The 17,060-nt window shown below is 40.1% G+C and overlaps 2 protein-coding genes across 3 annotated transcripts; both read right to left on the minus strand.

Annotated features, from left to right (window-relative positions):
• Window positions 1–962: 962 nt before the first annotated feature.
• Window positions 963–6,550, minus strand: kif3cb (kinesin family member 3Cb). The gene is made up of 8 exons (XM_030116696.1): window positions 5,177–6,550; window positions 4,982–5,083; window positions 4,673–4,795; window positions 4,262–4,380; window positions 3,183–3,299; window positions 2,376–2,496; window positions 1,286–1,464; window positions 963–1,142 (listed from the first exon to the last, which is right to left on the minus strand). The coding sequence occupies exons 1-8, from the start codon at window positions 6,548–6,550 to the stop codon at window positions 992–994; spliced, it is 2,286 nt and encodes a 761-aa protein (XP_029972556.1). The 3' UTR covers window positions 963–991.
• A 404-nt stretch (window positions 6,551–6,954) lies between these two features.
• hadhab (hydroxyacyl-CoA dehydrogenase trifunctional multienzyme complex subunit alpha b) lies at window positions 6,955–14,335 on the minus strand. 2 transcript variants are annotated; one of them, XM_030116694.1, is made up of 20 exons: window positions 14,208–14,335; window positions 13,436–13,481; window positions 13,269–13,339; window positions 13,044–13,177; window positions 12,666–12,804; window positions 12,453–12,572; window positions 12,018–12,120; window positions 11,752–11,874; window positions 11,538–11,656; window positions 11,122–11,178; window positions 10,920–11,029; window positions 10,697–10,831; window positions 10,375–10,546; window positions 10,124–10,210; window positions 9,512–9,652; window positions 9,260–9,328; window positions 8,518–8,713; window positions 8,305–8,419; window positions 8,040–8,185; window positions 6,955–7,842 (listed from the first exon to the last, which is right to left on the minus strand). In XM_030116694.1, exons 1-20 carry the CDS (start codon window positions 14,268–14,270, stop codon window positions 7,697–7,699), a joined length of 2,292 nt encoding a protein of 763 aa, XP_029972554.1. In that variant the 5' UTR covers window positions 14,271–14,335; the 3' UTR covers window positions 6,955–7,696. The 2 variants fall into 2 exon arrangements, with proteins under 2 accessions (XP_029972554.1, XP_029972553.1); XM_030116693.1 differs by having other exon boundaries at window positions 13,436–13,477; window positions 14,204–14,335.
• Window positions 14,336–17,060: the final 2,725 nt, after the last annotated feature.

Raw genomic sequence — 17,060 nt, forward strand, 5'->3', positions numbered from 1 at the left:
TGTAGTGGAAAATTGCTCACGGGAAAATGTCTGGCTTTTCTGACGTTTCGATTTAAAGTTTACATATTCTCTCTGTGCATGTCTGAGTCTTCTTGCCCACAGTTCAAAAAAACATAAGTTTGAGGTTCATTGGTGACTCTAAATCAGGGGTGTCAAAAACACTTTAGTTCAGGGGCCTCATACAACCCAGACTGAGTTGTTGAGTTGACAGGAAAAAACTAACCCTAAAGGAAACAACAGTAACACACTTTATATCTGTGTTTGTATATGTTGGTGGGAGTGGGTTTGTGACCAAACTTTTGGCTTTGCAAGATCTCCTGGTGTGTTTTGGCAGTTAGGGATAAGTGAGGGGCTGAGTCTTATTTTACAACCTGGGGATGCTTTGGAGAAAACAGCTGGTTTAAGGTTAAAGAAAAAATCTTGAACTCAGCTGAAAAAATGTCTATTTAAAGTATTCTACTAAATTAACTTCCCTTCTTAATGTGACTTTGAAACCTGAAAGTTTTTTTCTGTGCTTTTTGGGTACAACAGTGCAAGAAGCAAAAAGTCAAATATCTTCAAATCAAACTGTGAAAGATCAGTGTAATTACCTTAGAAACACCAAACAAGATTTTAAAGGCAGCATGTAAAACACTTAACTCTTTGATTTTTTTTTCAATAATGGAGTTAACTCCAGACTTGACACGTGAGGTGATGCCTGAACTTTACATTATTCACTTTTGAAGAGAAATTTACATTCACAAGTGCATTCAAATCTGACATAATAATAAAAATGCTGAGTTTACCCCTTTGTTCAGTGTACATTCAATTAATGCTATCTCTACTTGAAATTTTGTGGAAGCTGCTTTTCAAAACAAAAATGAAATCTATAAATAGAAAACAAGCATATTCCCCACCCAACTCCAACCCACAGCTCTGAACTGAACAGGAGTCACTGGTGCCACTTTAAACTACAGCCAGCAGCCATACAGCAGCGGTGCATGAACACAAATCAAGGACTTGGCTGAACTGGATCTCCTGGTGGAAGATAGGCAGCTGAGGATGGTCTTTGTCTCTGAGAGGAACAGAGGCTCTGAGGTCCTGATGCCAGAGTGGTGGATGATGCCGATGATGTGACAGATGCCGCTTGTGGCGCCTGATACCTGCGTGAAATCAGCAGAAATGGTTTACAGCTATGTATCACACAAAGAGCTGATCGATTTAATGAAAATATCAAAAACTTGGTGTAATTTTTCACAATTTCAAAGGAAATGTTAATGCCATACCAAGGTGATGTTTCTCTTACCAGGACTGGGATTTCCTGACCCGTGAAGCTCCAGCGGTCCTCTCTCTCAGGGGGACCGTAGCCAGGAGATCGCGCAGCACTCTGGGAGAAAAAGCCCTCTCCAGGTGGGAGCCATTAAGGTTTAAGGTGAACATGGTTGGTGGAGACATATCTAACTCCAACAGCATGATGTTCTCCGCCTGTGTGAACACATGACAGTGAAATCACAGGCATAGCAGCATCCTTACATGATAATATATTAATTTTGTTTTTCAACACATCTTTCAAAACTTATCTGTCATTACCTTACATGTAGCAGTAAATACTTGTTGAAAGTTGTCATGAGAGTTGTGTTGAAAACATGATTAAACGCCATTTCTATATCTGATAGAATCAATTAGGAATTGAGAAACTCAATGAAATCCCTCATATTTCAGAATTTCTCATTTTAAAATCTATATCTCTTGTATAAATACTCAGTACAACATAAGAAAGACTTCCCTATAATATGACTTATTTGCACAAAAGTAGTAGATGGCCAGCTTCGATCATTGTGAGAGCCACAAAAATCCCATCCTCATTTCCAGAGGGCCAAACTGTGACTGAACACTTCCACCACAAAGATGTATCGGAATCATTATGGCTAATTTTATTTTATGAATTTTTTTTGATCATCACTGTATTTAATGATCATGTAAAGTTGAAATGGCTAAAACAACCTTCCTTTATTCATGAGCCATCAACCAATAATGGAATCTCTTCTGGAATTTTTGGCTAGCAGGCTTGTAAAAATAAAATAAAAAATGTTTCTATTGACTACATTGCTGGATTACTGGGAATAAAGCCTTGTACATGCAGATTTATGTGCAATATTTGAGCTGTTTTTATTTGAAGCATCACACAGGATGTTCATGGTAACTTTACACTGACTGTTCAGTGAAAAATGATGGTAAAACTCGTGAATCGCTCCCATGGCTACAAGCCTCCCTGTCGTTCTTTAGTGAAGAAGACTGACAGCGATGATTGGCACGGGACAAAATCACCACCACTTCGCTTAATTTTTTTTATCTGTTATTTCCGCCGACTGTCCTTGTGAAAGTCAACCACAGACCTGGTATCTAAACGGAGCCCCGGTACACGTCGCCGTGGCAACAGCCATCTGCGCATGTTGGCTGATTGGTCTCTTGTATCCCACTGCAGAGAGAGGCCTTCTCTTGACCTGAGTGGGCGCACTGGGGAAAAAAAAAAGACATGGCTAAATATCTAGTTAAATAGTTCTTCACTGGGCTGTACTGGGTGAGACACAAACCTGTAGAAGACCAATATATGAAACCTTGACTAGATGGATTGAGGTTGTTATTTATAAATAATGAACCAGCCTGAGTCTGGGGGGGATGTGATGAAGATCTGATGTGTGTTTTTCTATGAGGAGCACGAGTAATACTCGTGCTGCAGAATATAATGTAGAGGATTTACAAGACATTGTAATGTCAATCATATAAGACAAAATTGCCATTAGCATGGTTTATATGAGTCACAGTATCACATTAATGTGATAATTATTTTTACTGACTCCTGTAAGCGATATTATTGATGTATGCATCTGCTTTCTACTCCTGTTTTCCAGAATGTGAAGTGCTCATAGGTGAATCTGCAGGTGCAGCAGGTGTACAATGTGAGTCCAGAGCTACGATGATTACACATCAAAACCCTCCACTTACAGCCCTTATTTCCAGCCTGACAGATAGCATTATCCTCCATTCAGCTAACAGATGGTTTGAAAACAGGTATTTTACTGCATCAGTGAAACATTTCATGCAGTCGACTGTTAATACGGCATACAGTGTGTGATTCAGGGGTGTTTGTTTATGAGAAAAGAGGGTTGAGTAACGTAGCAGTGATAAATCCGTTGACTGACCTCTCTGATGGAAGGACAGGCTGGAGTCTCCACTGGTCCTCCTCACCGTCAAACTGGAGCCTGTGCATTATCTTGTTCTTTTCCTCAGGAGGTATAAAATTCTCTATCAGGAGATACCTGCAATGTGCAACAAAAGCCCACAAAACTGTATCAACACTGCAAATAAAATGGATTAGACCCGAGGAATTAACAGGTTTTTATCCTGTATGTTACATCACAATATCATTTACACTTTCTTGAACCCATGCAAGCAGACTTTTAATGAAATCCAGACGGAGAAACATATTGCAAGCCTGATTGTGCAAGGCTACCAACAATCGTGAAGACAGTTAAACTGCTAAAAGAAAAGAACGATCCTGTCAATTGTGTGATTCATGGATCACTCCACAGACATCATTTTCAAAGTTCAGAGGTGTGCTCCAGATTGTAGAAAGTGTGTTATTGTGTTTTTTTCTCACTGCAAAAAGTCCAAATCTGAGCAAGTTTTTTCAACTTGTTTTGAGTGAAAATGTCTAATTTTACTTGATTTAAGATACATTTCCTTAAATTTTATATTTGGTCAAGATAAAAAAGGCTTGATTTAAGAGAAAATTGCCTGAAATCAAGAAAATGTTTTGCTTGTTCTATTGGCAGATTTTTTTTTTACTAATTTCAAGTAAAAATTTCTTAATTTAAGAAAAAAAAATCTGCCAATAGAACAAGCAAAAAATTTTCTTGATTTCAGACAATTTTCACTTAAATCAAGGCTTTTTTATCTTGATCAAATATAAAATTTAAGGAAATTTATCTTAAATCAAGTAAAATTAGACATTTTCACTCAAAACAAGTTGAAAAAACTTGCTCAGATTTGGACTTTTTGCAGTGCTGATATGTAAATTTGATTTTGACAGTCTCAACACACACTCATAAAACAGAACATTTATACTGTAAAACACATTTTGTGGTATATTAAGTGAACAGTATGCAGTAATGTTATGTGTATGAATGAAAACAAGCTGTATCGACTGCATTTTAACATAATTAGGCTGAAACGGAATATTCAAAACAAAAGGCAGAACATATCTCTGTGTTTAACTTACTTGTACTTGAGCTCTCTGGTGAGTTCATTCTGTGTCTGTTCAAGCTCCTGTCTGGCTGTCACATGTTCATCAATGATGTCTCTCATCTCTCCCTTCAACAGCTGCAGTTTGGCATAAAACTACAGGACAGGAAGGGAAAATACTTGTATTATTTGTTGTCAGCTGACTGGATAATTTAATCAAGTTAAATCAGTTCAACTTCACTTTAAGAGTCAGAAAAGTCAAGAGAATTAGAAAAGTAGCTTCTTAAAACACCACAAAAATTCAAATTCTGTCCAGAGAAGCCTGAATCCACCACCGATATGGTTTCCCCTGACATCTCTTGAGTATGAGGGATTCTTCACTGCAAATGAGATGATATGATCAAATAATGTGTAATTGCTTTTGCAAAATGGGTGAGTCATCGCTCACCCTCTTCAGCTTCTTTGTCTTGTGTTCGACCTCCTGCTGCAGGGAGGAGAACGTCTCTTTCATTTCTAAGGTTTCTTCATCTTGTAACATCATTTGCTGCTGAATCTCTCGCTCTCTTCTTATCTGCAGATCACAACAAATTAGCTGAAATCAAAAACTGCATCCCTAATGATGAATAGTTTGTCAGAAAGTCTTCATGTGAGAGTTCAGACCCCCCAAAAATATGTCTACCTTTTACAAAATATTACACAAACACAGGATTGCATCAGGAGCACTGTTAAATGTACTTGAATGTTGTTTATCAATTACTTGTTCTGCAATTTCTTGTCTCTTCAGCTCCAGCATCTTTTGTTGTTCATTCGTGTGATCAATTATGGTCTTTCCCCCGACTAACAGTTTGCTCTCCATAGCCTGTGAACAAAGACAAAATAAATTATTGATGCAAATTTCTTTTGTTCTATGCTGTGTCGTTTCATCAGACGCCATGCTGATTCCGGAATGTACCTTATATTTTTCAATGATTTTCTCCAAAGCATCTTGATCCCACTGCATGTCCTCTAAACTTTTCCTGTTTTCGTTCAGGTGCTTTAACTTTGGGGCGTCACCTCCGTCTCTCACGCGAAGCTTCACCTCTGGCTCTTCTGCAGCCGTCTTCCACACATCTGCATCCTTCTCTCTGAGGAACTCCTCTTCCAGACCGGCCAGACACTTGCTCAGTCTCTTGCTGTTCCTCTTCCTCCTCCTCTCTTTTGCAAGCGTCAGTCGCTCCTCCAGCTGAGCTTTCAAGCGTGCGATCTCCTCCTGGAACTCCCTCAGCAGGGCATCTTTGGGGTCTTCATTAATCCGAGGTTTGTTCTTTATTTTCTTGGTCCTGCTGGCGTACCTCAGGGTGGCCAAGGTTTCGTCGAAGTTCTTGTGAGAAGGCCCCACCGTTGCGATCATCACGGTCTTTGCGTTGCCTCCGAGGGAGTCCTGAAGCAGGCGGGTCAGCTTGGAGTCTCTGTAGGGCACATGGGTGCTTTTCCCATCCACCAGAGCCGAAATGACGTTCCCCAGCGCTGACAGGGACAGATTGATTTTGGCAGCTTCCTTCAGACGCTTCCCCTTGGCGCCCGTCTTGCTCTGACGCTCGCTGCCAGCCAGGTCAACCATGTTAAGCTTCCCAACACGGATGTGGTCCTCGCCATCTGGCCCCGCTTCGCTGCACTCCACAGTGATGACAAAAATGGCATGAGACCTGGAGCTCCGTTCGTTCATGTTGGTGAATCCCACAGACCTGGACTGGTTGCCTATGTTCATCACGTGTTCGATCTCAGTGGCGTTCTTGGTCACCACAGAGGACAGATCCTTGACGTAAACGCCAAAGTCTGGACTTTCTTTAAGTTCCAGTTTCCTGTTGTTGTCCTTGCACAGTAGATCCCTGATTTCCTCCTGGTAGATCTCCAGGTATGAGGATCTGACCAGGTATTTTTGATTCTGAGTTCTGGATATTTGGGTGAAAATGTGCTGGAAAGAGTTGGGTATCACCCCCCTCCTCTCTGGGTCGTTACACCCCCCTTGCATGGTGTATGTTTTACCTGTCCCCGTCTGCCCATAGGCGAATATGGTCCCGTTGAAGCCTTGGAGCACGGACTCCACCAGGGGTCTCACGGCATCGTCATAAATATCGCTCTGCTTCGAGTCCCAGCCGTACACGGAATCGAACGTGAAGACTTTCATGGGCTCATCAGGTGGCGCCTTCGGGTTCCTGATGGTGATCTGCCCCAGTTTGTCATCGATCTCCAGAACGTTTTCGCACTCGGTCGCCTCCTCTCTCCTGCTGAAGGGCCGGCATCGCACCACCACCCTCACCGCCTCGCACTGTTTGCTTTTGGACATCTCGGTTCCGAAGCACGGATAAACAAACACCCCCCCCGTCACGTTTTAAAGCCCGGGCGGTGTCCACGCGCCCCCCTCGAGCTCCGGCTTCATTTGGGAAAAGCAGCAGAAATGCGTCATCCCGACGCGCGCGGCGCCTCCTGCATCCGGAGCATCTCGTGGAAGAAAGATTCGATGCCTCAAGATACTGAAAGATGCTGAACCGAAAACACACACGCACACACACACCGACCCAGCCCACACAGCCTCCCCGCTGCACACACCCTGCTCTGCGGACAATGGAAATCAGACATGTGACCCACGCGACGAATAAGAGTGGAGTGTGTCATCCTCTGTGCGCAGATCTGTAACTGAGATTAATTACACAACACACATCATTAAGAAAATTTTAAAGAGCATTTTCATTCAATACCAAAGTTTTATTCAAGCTTTCACATTTACATCGTCGTTTAAATCCAAGCCAGATGAGTCTTTAATGTACAAAAAAAAAAAAAAGAGAGAAGACACTGGCTGAACCAAAGGTAGACATTCATCAATAATTAACAATCCAATCACCAGCAGGAACATTATTTTGTCTACACTGTTCTCACACAAGCATTGTGTCAATAATTAACCTCCATATCTCCTGATCTCTACACCAGGTTATGTTTCCTTAGAAAAAGAACGTTTCTTTAGACTTGTATTAGATGCCGTTTCCAATTTATTAAGTGCCCCTGCCTGAAATGAAAACCATCTTGCTTGCATTGTGGTTGCAGTGTTCTTAGTTTATTTAAACAGCTGTACACGTAAGTGCAGATTCAACTTTATGACTATTTCGAAGGCTTCTGTGCACCGTTTGATGATTGGCTTGATAGCAAGTGAAGACACAGTTATGTGGTATGTAATGAAAAATAATGCACCGCATACCGTTTAATGATCATAAAGTTGAATCAAAATCTCTGACACGATGTCAGCAAAGACTGATAATCTCTTGTGATCGCTGGCATCATATAAATTATATGATAATCACTTCAGGCTGGGTGCACCCAATAAAGTATGTGGGATTTATTTTCAGCATATTTGCCTCTATAAATGATATATTAGGCACATTCTAGTGGCAAACTGGAGTTTTATTATTATCCTCTACTGGCACACATGGTGAGTCGGTCACTTGTGAAATTTCTTGCTGGAATCTTTAGCGTGATCCAGTAGGAGTTGGCATGGCGTGAACTGGTTCCCGTAGACTGCCTCATATTGCCTCATCTTCTCCACCAGTTTGTCGGCACCGAAGGTGTCCACAAAACGGAAAGGGCCTAGAAGCATTAAGAGATTGTTAGGATGAATAGCCAAACAACAAAGATTAACATTTTATGGGTTATTGCTCTGAGGCAGGATCTATTCTGTCAACACATATTGACCTACTAATAACACTCGCTATACATGTGAATCAGAATCATTCTTCAACATTCCATCCTCGAACAGCTTGCACTGCAATACAGGTTTAACTGACCTCCAAGGCAGGGTGGGAATCCCAGCCCAAACACAGCCCCGATGTCTCCTTCCAGCGGATTGTTCAAAATGCCCTCTTGCAAACACAGCACAGCCTCGTTGACAAATCGAGAAACAAGCCTGTACTGCACATCAGAGTCTGTGGAACTGGAAGGAGATTTAAAAGAAAGAACTTAACATCAGTCAATGTTCAACAAGTCGTCATCTAAACTTTGGGATTTGTAATATCAACAGATTGGACTTAAATAGTGCCGTTACAAACTTACACAGCAGGGTTCGGTGTCATCTTGTATTTCTCCAGAATGTCTCCAATTTCTGGGTTGACCTCCTTGATCTTGGTTCCTGGCTGGTAGACGTAGCAACCCTTGCCTGACTTGCGGCCTGGCCGATGGTAAAACATTAAAAAGAAATTACATTTGAATTAATATAAAATAAGGGACCTGTTTGAATTTAATAATCTGAACTTATTGAAAGCATACCCTTGAATCCGAGGTCCACCATGGTCTTCAACACCTCCACGTTTCCACCACCAAAGCGGGAACCAAAAGCTTTGCCGAGGTCCTCGGCCACATGAGCCGCGACGTCGATACCCACTTCATCAGCCAGTGTGGCCGCGCCCACGGGGAAGCCAAAGCTGGTGGTGAGAGAATCCAGCTTCTTGGGGTCAACTCCTTCCTACAAGAGGGCATTAATAAATGAAATGCACTATTGCACAACTCATTCAGTCTTCAAACAACTTTATATCTGTGGACAGATGGAATAAAAACCAAAACTGCTGTTCCGGGATATCTTTCAGTTTTCAGCTTGGAAGACAAAATATTCCATTGCTGCATATTATATCCCTCCCACTGAGAAATGTCTCAGTAAAGAGCTTGTTTACATCCTTGTCTTGCCAGCTAACTTGCTAGTGAGGTGGTGATTCACTTTCAATTTTGGCCATTTCAGAAGGAAGATTAGTGATCATGACTTCCGCTGCGATTTAAAATCTGGGGGCTTTTGATGCAAAGAAAGGGCTTTATGAATGACCGTTGTCACGGTCATGTGACCAGACAGTCTGATATAATGTGAAACTGAATGACCAATACATACAGCTGGGAATAATGAAAGAAGCCAGTACTGCAACAAAACAATGGTTTCCCAAAGAGGTGAAATTCTGAACAATGTTCACATTCTCCATCAATACCAACCTTTATCACTGCAGAGGAATAAAATGCAACAAACCTGAAGAACTCTGACTGCTTCAGCCAACATGGGAGCCAGACATCTTGTCGTGTAGAACCCAGGTCCATCCTGTAAATAAACATCCACAGGATTTTAAAGCATACCTTTTTTCATAATATGAATTGTGAATATTAAGTCAGATTTACTTCAAACAAGTGAAAAAAAATTGTCACTCAATTCCTTTTTTTTGTTTCATATTCTATAATAATTCATGGGTTACTGCATAGAAAGAGAAAGGAACTCAATACTCACCCCAACGACGATGATGACTTTGCCCTGCTTCAGACCAACGGCCACAGCAGAGGCTGTAGTGTCCTTCGACGTTTGATCAGTGGTTATAATCTCAAGAAGCTGCATCTTGTCCACTGGAGAGAAGTAGTGCATCCCAATCACCTAAAGGCATATGATTAGATCATTTAATAAAGACAGAACACAATCACATTCACCCTATTTGGTTTCCTAAAAACAAACTCCGGCGAGTTTGTATTTAGGAAATTATGGCACCAAAGCTGCAGATAAAGATCCCTCAAAAAATTCGCAACTCAAAAGAAAACTCAAGCAATCGTCTGCTTAAAATCAGGTAAATATACATTCATAACACATGTATCTATTTATTTAGCACATCCAAGAAATGAAAGACTGCACGCAAAATATATATCAATGCCCAATAAAATGTCTGGTCACACCTTTTAGGCTGATTCTAAACACATCAGTTTTAAAAACTGAATAAGCTGAATCACGCTTGAGATTCTATGAATCATATGAGAAATGAATTCAGATGATGTGCAGAACACTTAACATAAAAAATATATATTTCATCTGCAAGTGTGTACAGACACACTTCTCATTTCCTGTAATACAAACCTTATCAGGCCTCTTGCTGGCAGCGGCGATGTCCTTGATGGGCAGAGCAGATGTGTTGCTGGCAAAAATGCAGTGAGGGGACACCACCTGCAGACAAATGTCAGTAAGGATGCAACTTTATGCTGTAAATATCAATTTACACCAATGATGTTCTGAAAGCAGTGCTATAATAAAGACATGGCCTGATATTTCAAAATGAAGGGAATCCACAAAGAAGAAAAGGACGATGAACATTTCACGATCTCACTTACAGCCTCCACCTCCTTCAGGACGGCATGTTTGATGTTAATATCTTCAAACACGGCTTCAATAACCATGTCGGCCTTATCAAAACCACTGTAGTCCAGCTGACCGGTCAGGTTGGACAGTATGGAGTCCCTCTCAAAGGATGTGATGCTCTTCTTCTTAGTCTTGTCATTGAGCCTACGGAAAATAAACAAAAAATGAGAGGACATCCCAACATAGCTCCAAAAACTAAAGTAATTTTAACAGATTTTAATATTACAATGTTAATACAGAAAAACAAGTACAGTGAGAATTTTCATTGAACGCCTTCTGACTCAATCAACCCACCCTTTGAAAACCTGCTGCTGTCCCCTGGCTAGTCCTGGCACTGTGGTGTCCTTCAAGATTGTGTTAACGCCTTTGTCCACAGACACTTGTGCAATGCCGGCTCCCATCAGACCTGCTCCCAAGATGGCAAGAGTCCTTGCGATGAAAAACAAAAAGGATTTAATGACCGATAAAAGTGACAACTTTAGAAATACCGACTCAGTTGAACATCTTTTATGCTTACTTTACTTCTCGCTGAGGAGTTCCGAAGCGATTTTTCTTGCATGCTACTTGGCCGTGGTAGAGACCAATGAGGGCTCCAGACTCTGGGGTTTTTGCCAACTGTCCGAAATTCTGGGAAAATACAAAAGTTGATGTTACATGTAGCAGTTAGCTCCTCCACATGCACATCCAATGCAGTAATGACATTAAATAACGAGCCTTACCTGAGATTCAGCCAAGTATCCAGCAACAGGACCCTGCTCAACCCCGGTTTTAACACACTGAGAAGACAGAACCACAGAAAGGAAATTATTCCTTCTTCAATACAAGTTTAACAAAGTGCTTCTCATACCAAAGGGCAACACAAAACTTTAATTATAGTTGATAAAAATGTATCAAAAATAGAAGGTTGCACAGTAACATCGTGCTTAGCAGTTTTGCCTTGCAGCAAAGATGGCAACCACTCATGTTTAGGTTGGTATCAGGGGTCTTTCAATGTGCAATTTACTTATTTGCTCTGCAGTGCATGCATGCAATCTCATTAAAAAAAACATCATGGAGATTTTAATTTATCCCAACCAAACAGGTTGACAGTTGACACTGTATCTACTTAAATGTTTAAAATAGACTTTTAACTTACTTCAATGATTTTCAGGGGTGCTGGGTAAAGTCCCTTGCTCTGCTTCATGACTTTGCCATGGACGGTTTTGTATATTTGATTCCGCACCAGCTCAAAGCTCATAATATAGTCTTGAACCTCTGTGGAGAGAGACCATTATTGTGACAGAGAATAAATAGAAGTGCGAAACAACTGCGATGAAACTGAAGGGCTAAAATATGAAAATGAAACTCACTTTGCATCATGCCTTTCTCTTTGCGAAGGGGAATCTTCTTATTGGTGATCCCTCTGGCATAGTCAACAGCGATTTCCTCAAGGTATTCGATTGTTCTCTCCTCTGGACTTTTCAGCCCAGGTCCTAAAAGCAATTTTTTTTTCCAATTATTTTCATTCTGATATGCAGCAGAACACAGAACAAAGTGCACTGGTTATAGCTTATGTGAAGATCTTGAGCAACATATAAGATCAATTGTCTTAACATGATTAAAAGTAACTTTTTACCAAGAGGGTCTACGAGTTGGTGGACAAGACCCATCTTTTTGGCTTTATCTGCTCGGATATTTCTTCCTGTTAACATCATGTCAAAGGCATTGGGTAGACCAACCTGTCAACGAAAGCACATCAACTAATTAATTGTTGCAGTTAAAAGTGTGATTTTATCATGCAGAAAAAGGTGTACTGAAGCTAAATTTTATTGAGGTTGTAAAGTAATGTTGCACCTTGTACAGTGTGAACTAGACACAGTGGGTGGGGCAGACACTGGTGACTGACAGTGCTTCAGAGGAACACAAACATTTTAAACCAATTATAAGCATTAACTAGATTATTTAGCTTTGCACTGCTGCGATCATGACTAGAATGGGGTTCTTTCACACATTACTTTAGCAATATCCTTATATATTTTAAAGTAAAATGAAATAGATTTTATTCACTTACCATTTTGGGAAGCCTCTGAGTGCCACCAGCTCCAGGTAAAAGACCAAGCATTACCTCGGGAGTACCAAGAACTGTTTTCTTGCTCTTTGTTGCAATTCTGTACTGACACGCAATGGCAAACTGACAAAAAAAAAAAGAAAAAAAGACCAATTACATGTCAGCATCAATCCAAATAATATGTGTGTTTCCTTTCCAAAATACACATTTACTTACCTCTAGGCCTCCTCCTAAACAGGATCCATTGATGGCAGCAACAATGGGTTTGGGAGATTTTTCAATCAGCTCAAACATCTTTTGGCCTCCTTCAGAGAGAGCGGTGACCTCTTCTGCAGATTTACATGCCTGGATCATACTGTAACAGAGGATGACAAAGGAATCCCACAAAATCCATGATATGAGATCACAATCAATTCTGACATTCAGACAGAATTAAATGCAGAAAAACTAATAAACAATTAAAATTTGCAATATCATCCCCAAATTATTTGATTCATGACAAATGGCTAACAATTTCTCACTCCTTAAAATATTCTTTTTTTTTTTTTTTAAAACCACACTGAAAAGATCATGATTGTGCAAAATCTTTCTTACTTAATGTCAGCTCCTGCGATGAAGCATCCAGGTTTTGAAGAGATGAGGACAGCACTCTGAACAGCATTGTTTTCCCAGACTTCTTTCATGACCTCTGACATCTCCTTTTGCATCTGAATTGACAGTGTGTTAACCTAGCGGAGGGGGAGGGAGGGAAACAGCGTTGTGAAATTCAGATTCCATTCAGACAATTCATGATAAAAACCTTTTTTGCCAAGCTCTCACCTTTGAGTTTGGGTCATTGATTCGTACAACTGCAACATCGCCCTTGATTTCATAGTTCACATGGGTTCTGGCTAAAAATAGAAAGAGGAGAGTGTGCCATCATATCAGGGAACAAGTTTAATTTGTTTATGAAAATGTTCAAGATTTGTAATGATTTTCGTATTTACCCAACATGGCAGGAGCTACTGAGAAGGTGCGAGAAGTGCTACCTGTAGAATGAAACAATATGAAAATCAGCCATATGTTGTTACAGTCTTGCAAGTCATTCAGCCAGCTGCACACTGCATAGCGACCCAATCTATGCAATTTATTAGAATACGTGACTAAATATTAACTTTGATTGCAATGGCACAACAACGTATAAAAATGTTTATGCTCTTGTTCCCACAGACTGTTGACCTCAGACAGACTCGGACGAACTGCGCGACTCAGTGGAAAGCGACCCTTCACCTACATTCTCCGCCTACCAGTGACACAGAAACAGGAGCCATCACAATGGCGAATGAATGGCAACATAAAGGAAAACTTACTCTCAGTTGCCTTGACAGAAAGATCTATAACAGTTACACACTGTCGATAAGAATGTATTACAAAACTTTTTCGTAGTTGTAAACGGCAGCCCTCTGGGCGGCAGCAACTCCATAGCAGAAGTGCTAGCCTAGCACAAGTTAGCGTCACAAGTTTGCTCGCAAAGACAAAAAAAGTTTACTGGTTGTACTTGGAATTAGCGTTTTCACACGCTTTCACATTTACATTTTTGTGTATTGTTGAAACCAGATAAATGGCGAGGTCGCAAAAAGCACAATCCACCGAGCTAACAAGCTAATCAGAAAAAGCTAATTATCTCTGTGCTGCAGCCAGTCCCGTGTTTAAGCATTATCAACCACGCGTTTTGATTTCTAATATCAATCCTAATCACACGTAGCTAAACTTACCGTTGAGGAGAGCGTATCGCCTTGCTGACAGTCTGGAAAGAACACCAAGGGCTCGAACACCAGCCATCTTGGAAGGGGAGGTCAGGGAGCTGTGGAGGATTGAAGCTAGCTACCTCGCTGTCAGTAATATCATCCCACTGGTGTCACTTCCTGAAAAAAAGCGCCGCGACTCAAAGCTGATTGGCTTGTGTAACAAAGCTCACATATGATTGGATGTCAGAAAACTCACAGCTGATTGGCTACGCAATGACTACAAAACGCCTATTTTTCTGGAATAAACTAAATGACAATAAATTAATTGGTTTTAATCAATAACATGATTCTGATAGTTTTATGATATTTTTCAATTAACCACAACATTATTTTCTTTGAGTAGTTGAGCGTGTGCGGCAAATATAGACTGACTGACTTGAATAAACGCAATAGCAGCTTGTTACCACAGGGCGGAGGCAGAAAACAGTCAAAAGTGCATGCACATACGACCTGAATTACCCCCCCCCCCCCCCCCCCCCCCCCCCAAATCGAATGATCTGCCTTTCATCAACAGGTATTACAATACTGGAAAAGATAAATGAACCCAATTGCAGCCTGCAGCTTCCACTGTAGTTTTCCACATTTTAGTCCTTCACAGTCCCCAGTGGAAAAGCAGGTATGTCCTACTCATATTTTTTTTTCTTCTACCGACAATTTGTACCTTATCCAACTTGGATCAGCTACGCAGCACTTAGATAAAAGTGGAAATTTCGTGATTTCTGTTCTAAATTTAACATCGATTATATTTAAAAAAGACCCCCATGTCTATTATGTCGTCTTAAAATTTACTTCAAAATAATGTATATCTCACTCTTGGTCAATGACGAAAGTATCAATTCCATTTTCAAACTGCTGAATAGCAAAATAAGACAAATTTTCATAAAATGCTGTCAATTTTCATCTATCAGGGTCTCAGATTTTCAAGTTTCCTGTGACCCCAAAAACTTAAAAACATATCTTCATGTTGAATTTTGGAGGATATTTCATTTTTAGAATTAAAGTTCTTTTTGTGACAAAGATGTTGACAGGGCTTTATTGTGTGTAACTGTTAAAAAAAATCCATTCATGATTTGGCCATCAGTACAAATTTAATTACTTGAAATTTCTATGCAAAATGCCGTAAAACTTTGCCCCGTAGAATAGGACAAAGCAACTCTAGCCCTATTTTTTTTACTTGTTGTTCTATATATGTTTTTTTTTAATCTTGTGGTGCTTCTCTATTGCCAAGCAGAAATTGTAAAATAATGTTACTGTGCTATAGGTACATTCTAAGTGTGTGACGCATCAGAAGCAAAGTGAAAGGAAGTGTGAGAAATATAAACTACTGGGTTTTTTTTAAATGCGAAGATTTTACTTAAAATACAACATGAATGGACAGATGAAAGAAACAAGCCCCTACAAAAGACTCTTTGTGAGAAAACCCGAAACAATTCTTAATATATTTTCATAGTGTATGTCATCCCATAGTATTTATATTTAATATGTATTTATAAAGTCTGCCTTTTATGTAATGTATTGTTTCTCCTGATGCACTGCAACCTCCCAACCTCACAGTAACTCCTGAACCTCAGTATATACAGTAGTTCATGATCAGCATTGATGATGAAAAGCTGACTTTTTTTGGGGTACCTGCCATAATTGCACAGTGTTTCTTGACCTCTTGTAATTTTGGTATAACATTACATTCAAGAAGAACATTAGACCTATACTTCTCCTTGTTTTAGGGATTTTTTGAGTCCACCTGTTAAACAGGATGATGCATAATCAATCAATTACAGCGCTTGTAGTAGTAGTGGTAGTATTTATCAGTGCGACCCCTTGTGTACAGTTACCTGAACTACATCCCATTGGGGTCTTTCATTAAACTAAAGTTCATTAGATATGTCAGGTCAGACAGAAATAACATCGCCTGGCAATCCTGCCACAAACTGTAACTTCAGAGGAATTACGAATCTGTTTTTTTCGTTATCCTTTCATACAAGTCTCTTTTTTTTCTCAGAAAACAGGAACTGATCTCTCTCCTGATATTCTGCAGTGTTGCTCAATCTTTTTTTCCCTCCACATCACTGCCTCACTATGGTGAATTAACTTCAGGTCAGCTGTGAGATATTACTTGAGAGACACAAAACTACACTGGCTAAAAGTAAGAATAACAAAGCATGTCAAGTTGATACATGACTAATATGTTAAGACTGTTGTTTGGAGTGATTCATACATTTTAAAACATCCAAATAAGGAAGGAATATTAACATTTTGTAACAAAGGTTCACGATCTTCTGAAAAATATTTTGCAAGAATTAAAGGATTCCAAACTCAACAAGATTCATGGAATCTTGTTCACCCAGAGGCCTGAGGTCCTTGGGAAGAGGTTCACTAAGTTTTTCCAAAGTCAGAAGAAAACAAGGTGAAGCAGATTTAGTTCCTATCTCTTCACCTGTGGAACAAACTTCCTGAACATCTGTGAACAGCTGGCACACTCATTAATTTAAATCAGGCCTTAAAAAAACTATTAGTTGCTCAAACTTTCCATCAAACAATGGATTTACTTTTTAAATTGCCTTTATCTTAATAAGGTTTTTTTAACATTTTTCATTCTTCTTATAATGCTGTTCTCAGTTGCGTTGTTTGGTTTTAGCTGCTCTACTTTCTTGTAAAGCACTGTGAAGCCTTGAATTTTGCTCCATAAATACATTTTGTTTTTCTTATCTGTTTCAGCGGGGACTTTTCTGTGTGGAGTTTGCATGTTCTCGCCATGTGTGCATGGATTTCCTCTTTGGGCACTCTGATTTCTTCCCACAGTTCAAAAAAATGCATGTCAGGTTAA

This window comes from Salarias fasciatus, chromosome 19 (assembly GCF_902148845.1).
Source record: "Salarias fasciatus chromosome 19, fSalaFa1.1, whole genome shotgun sequence".
NCBI classification, from domain to species: Eukaryota; Metazoa; Chordata; class Actinopteri; order Blenniiformes; family Blenniidae; genus Salarias; species Salarias fasciatus.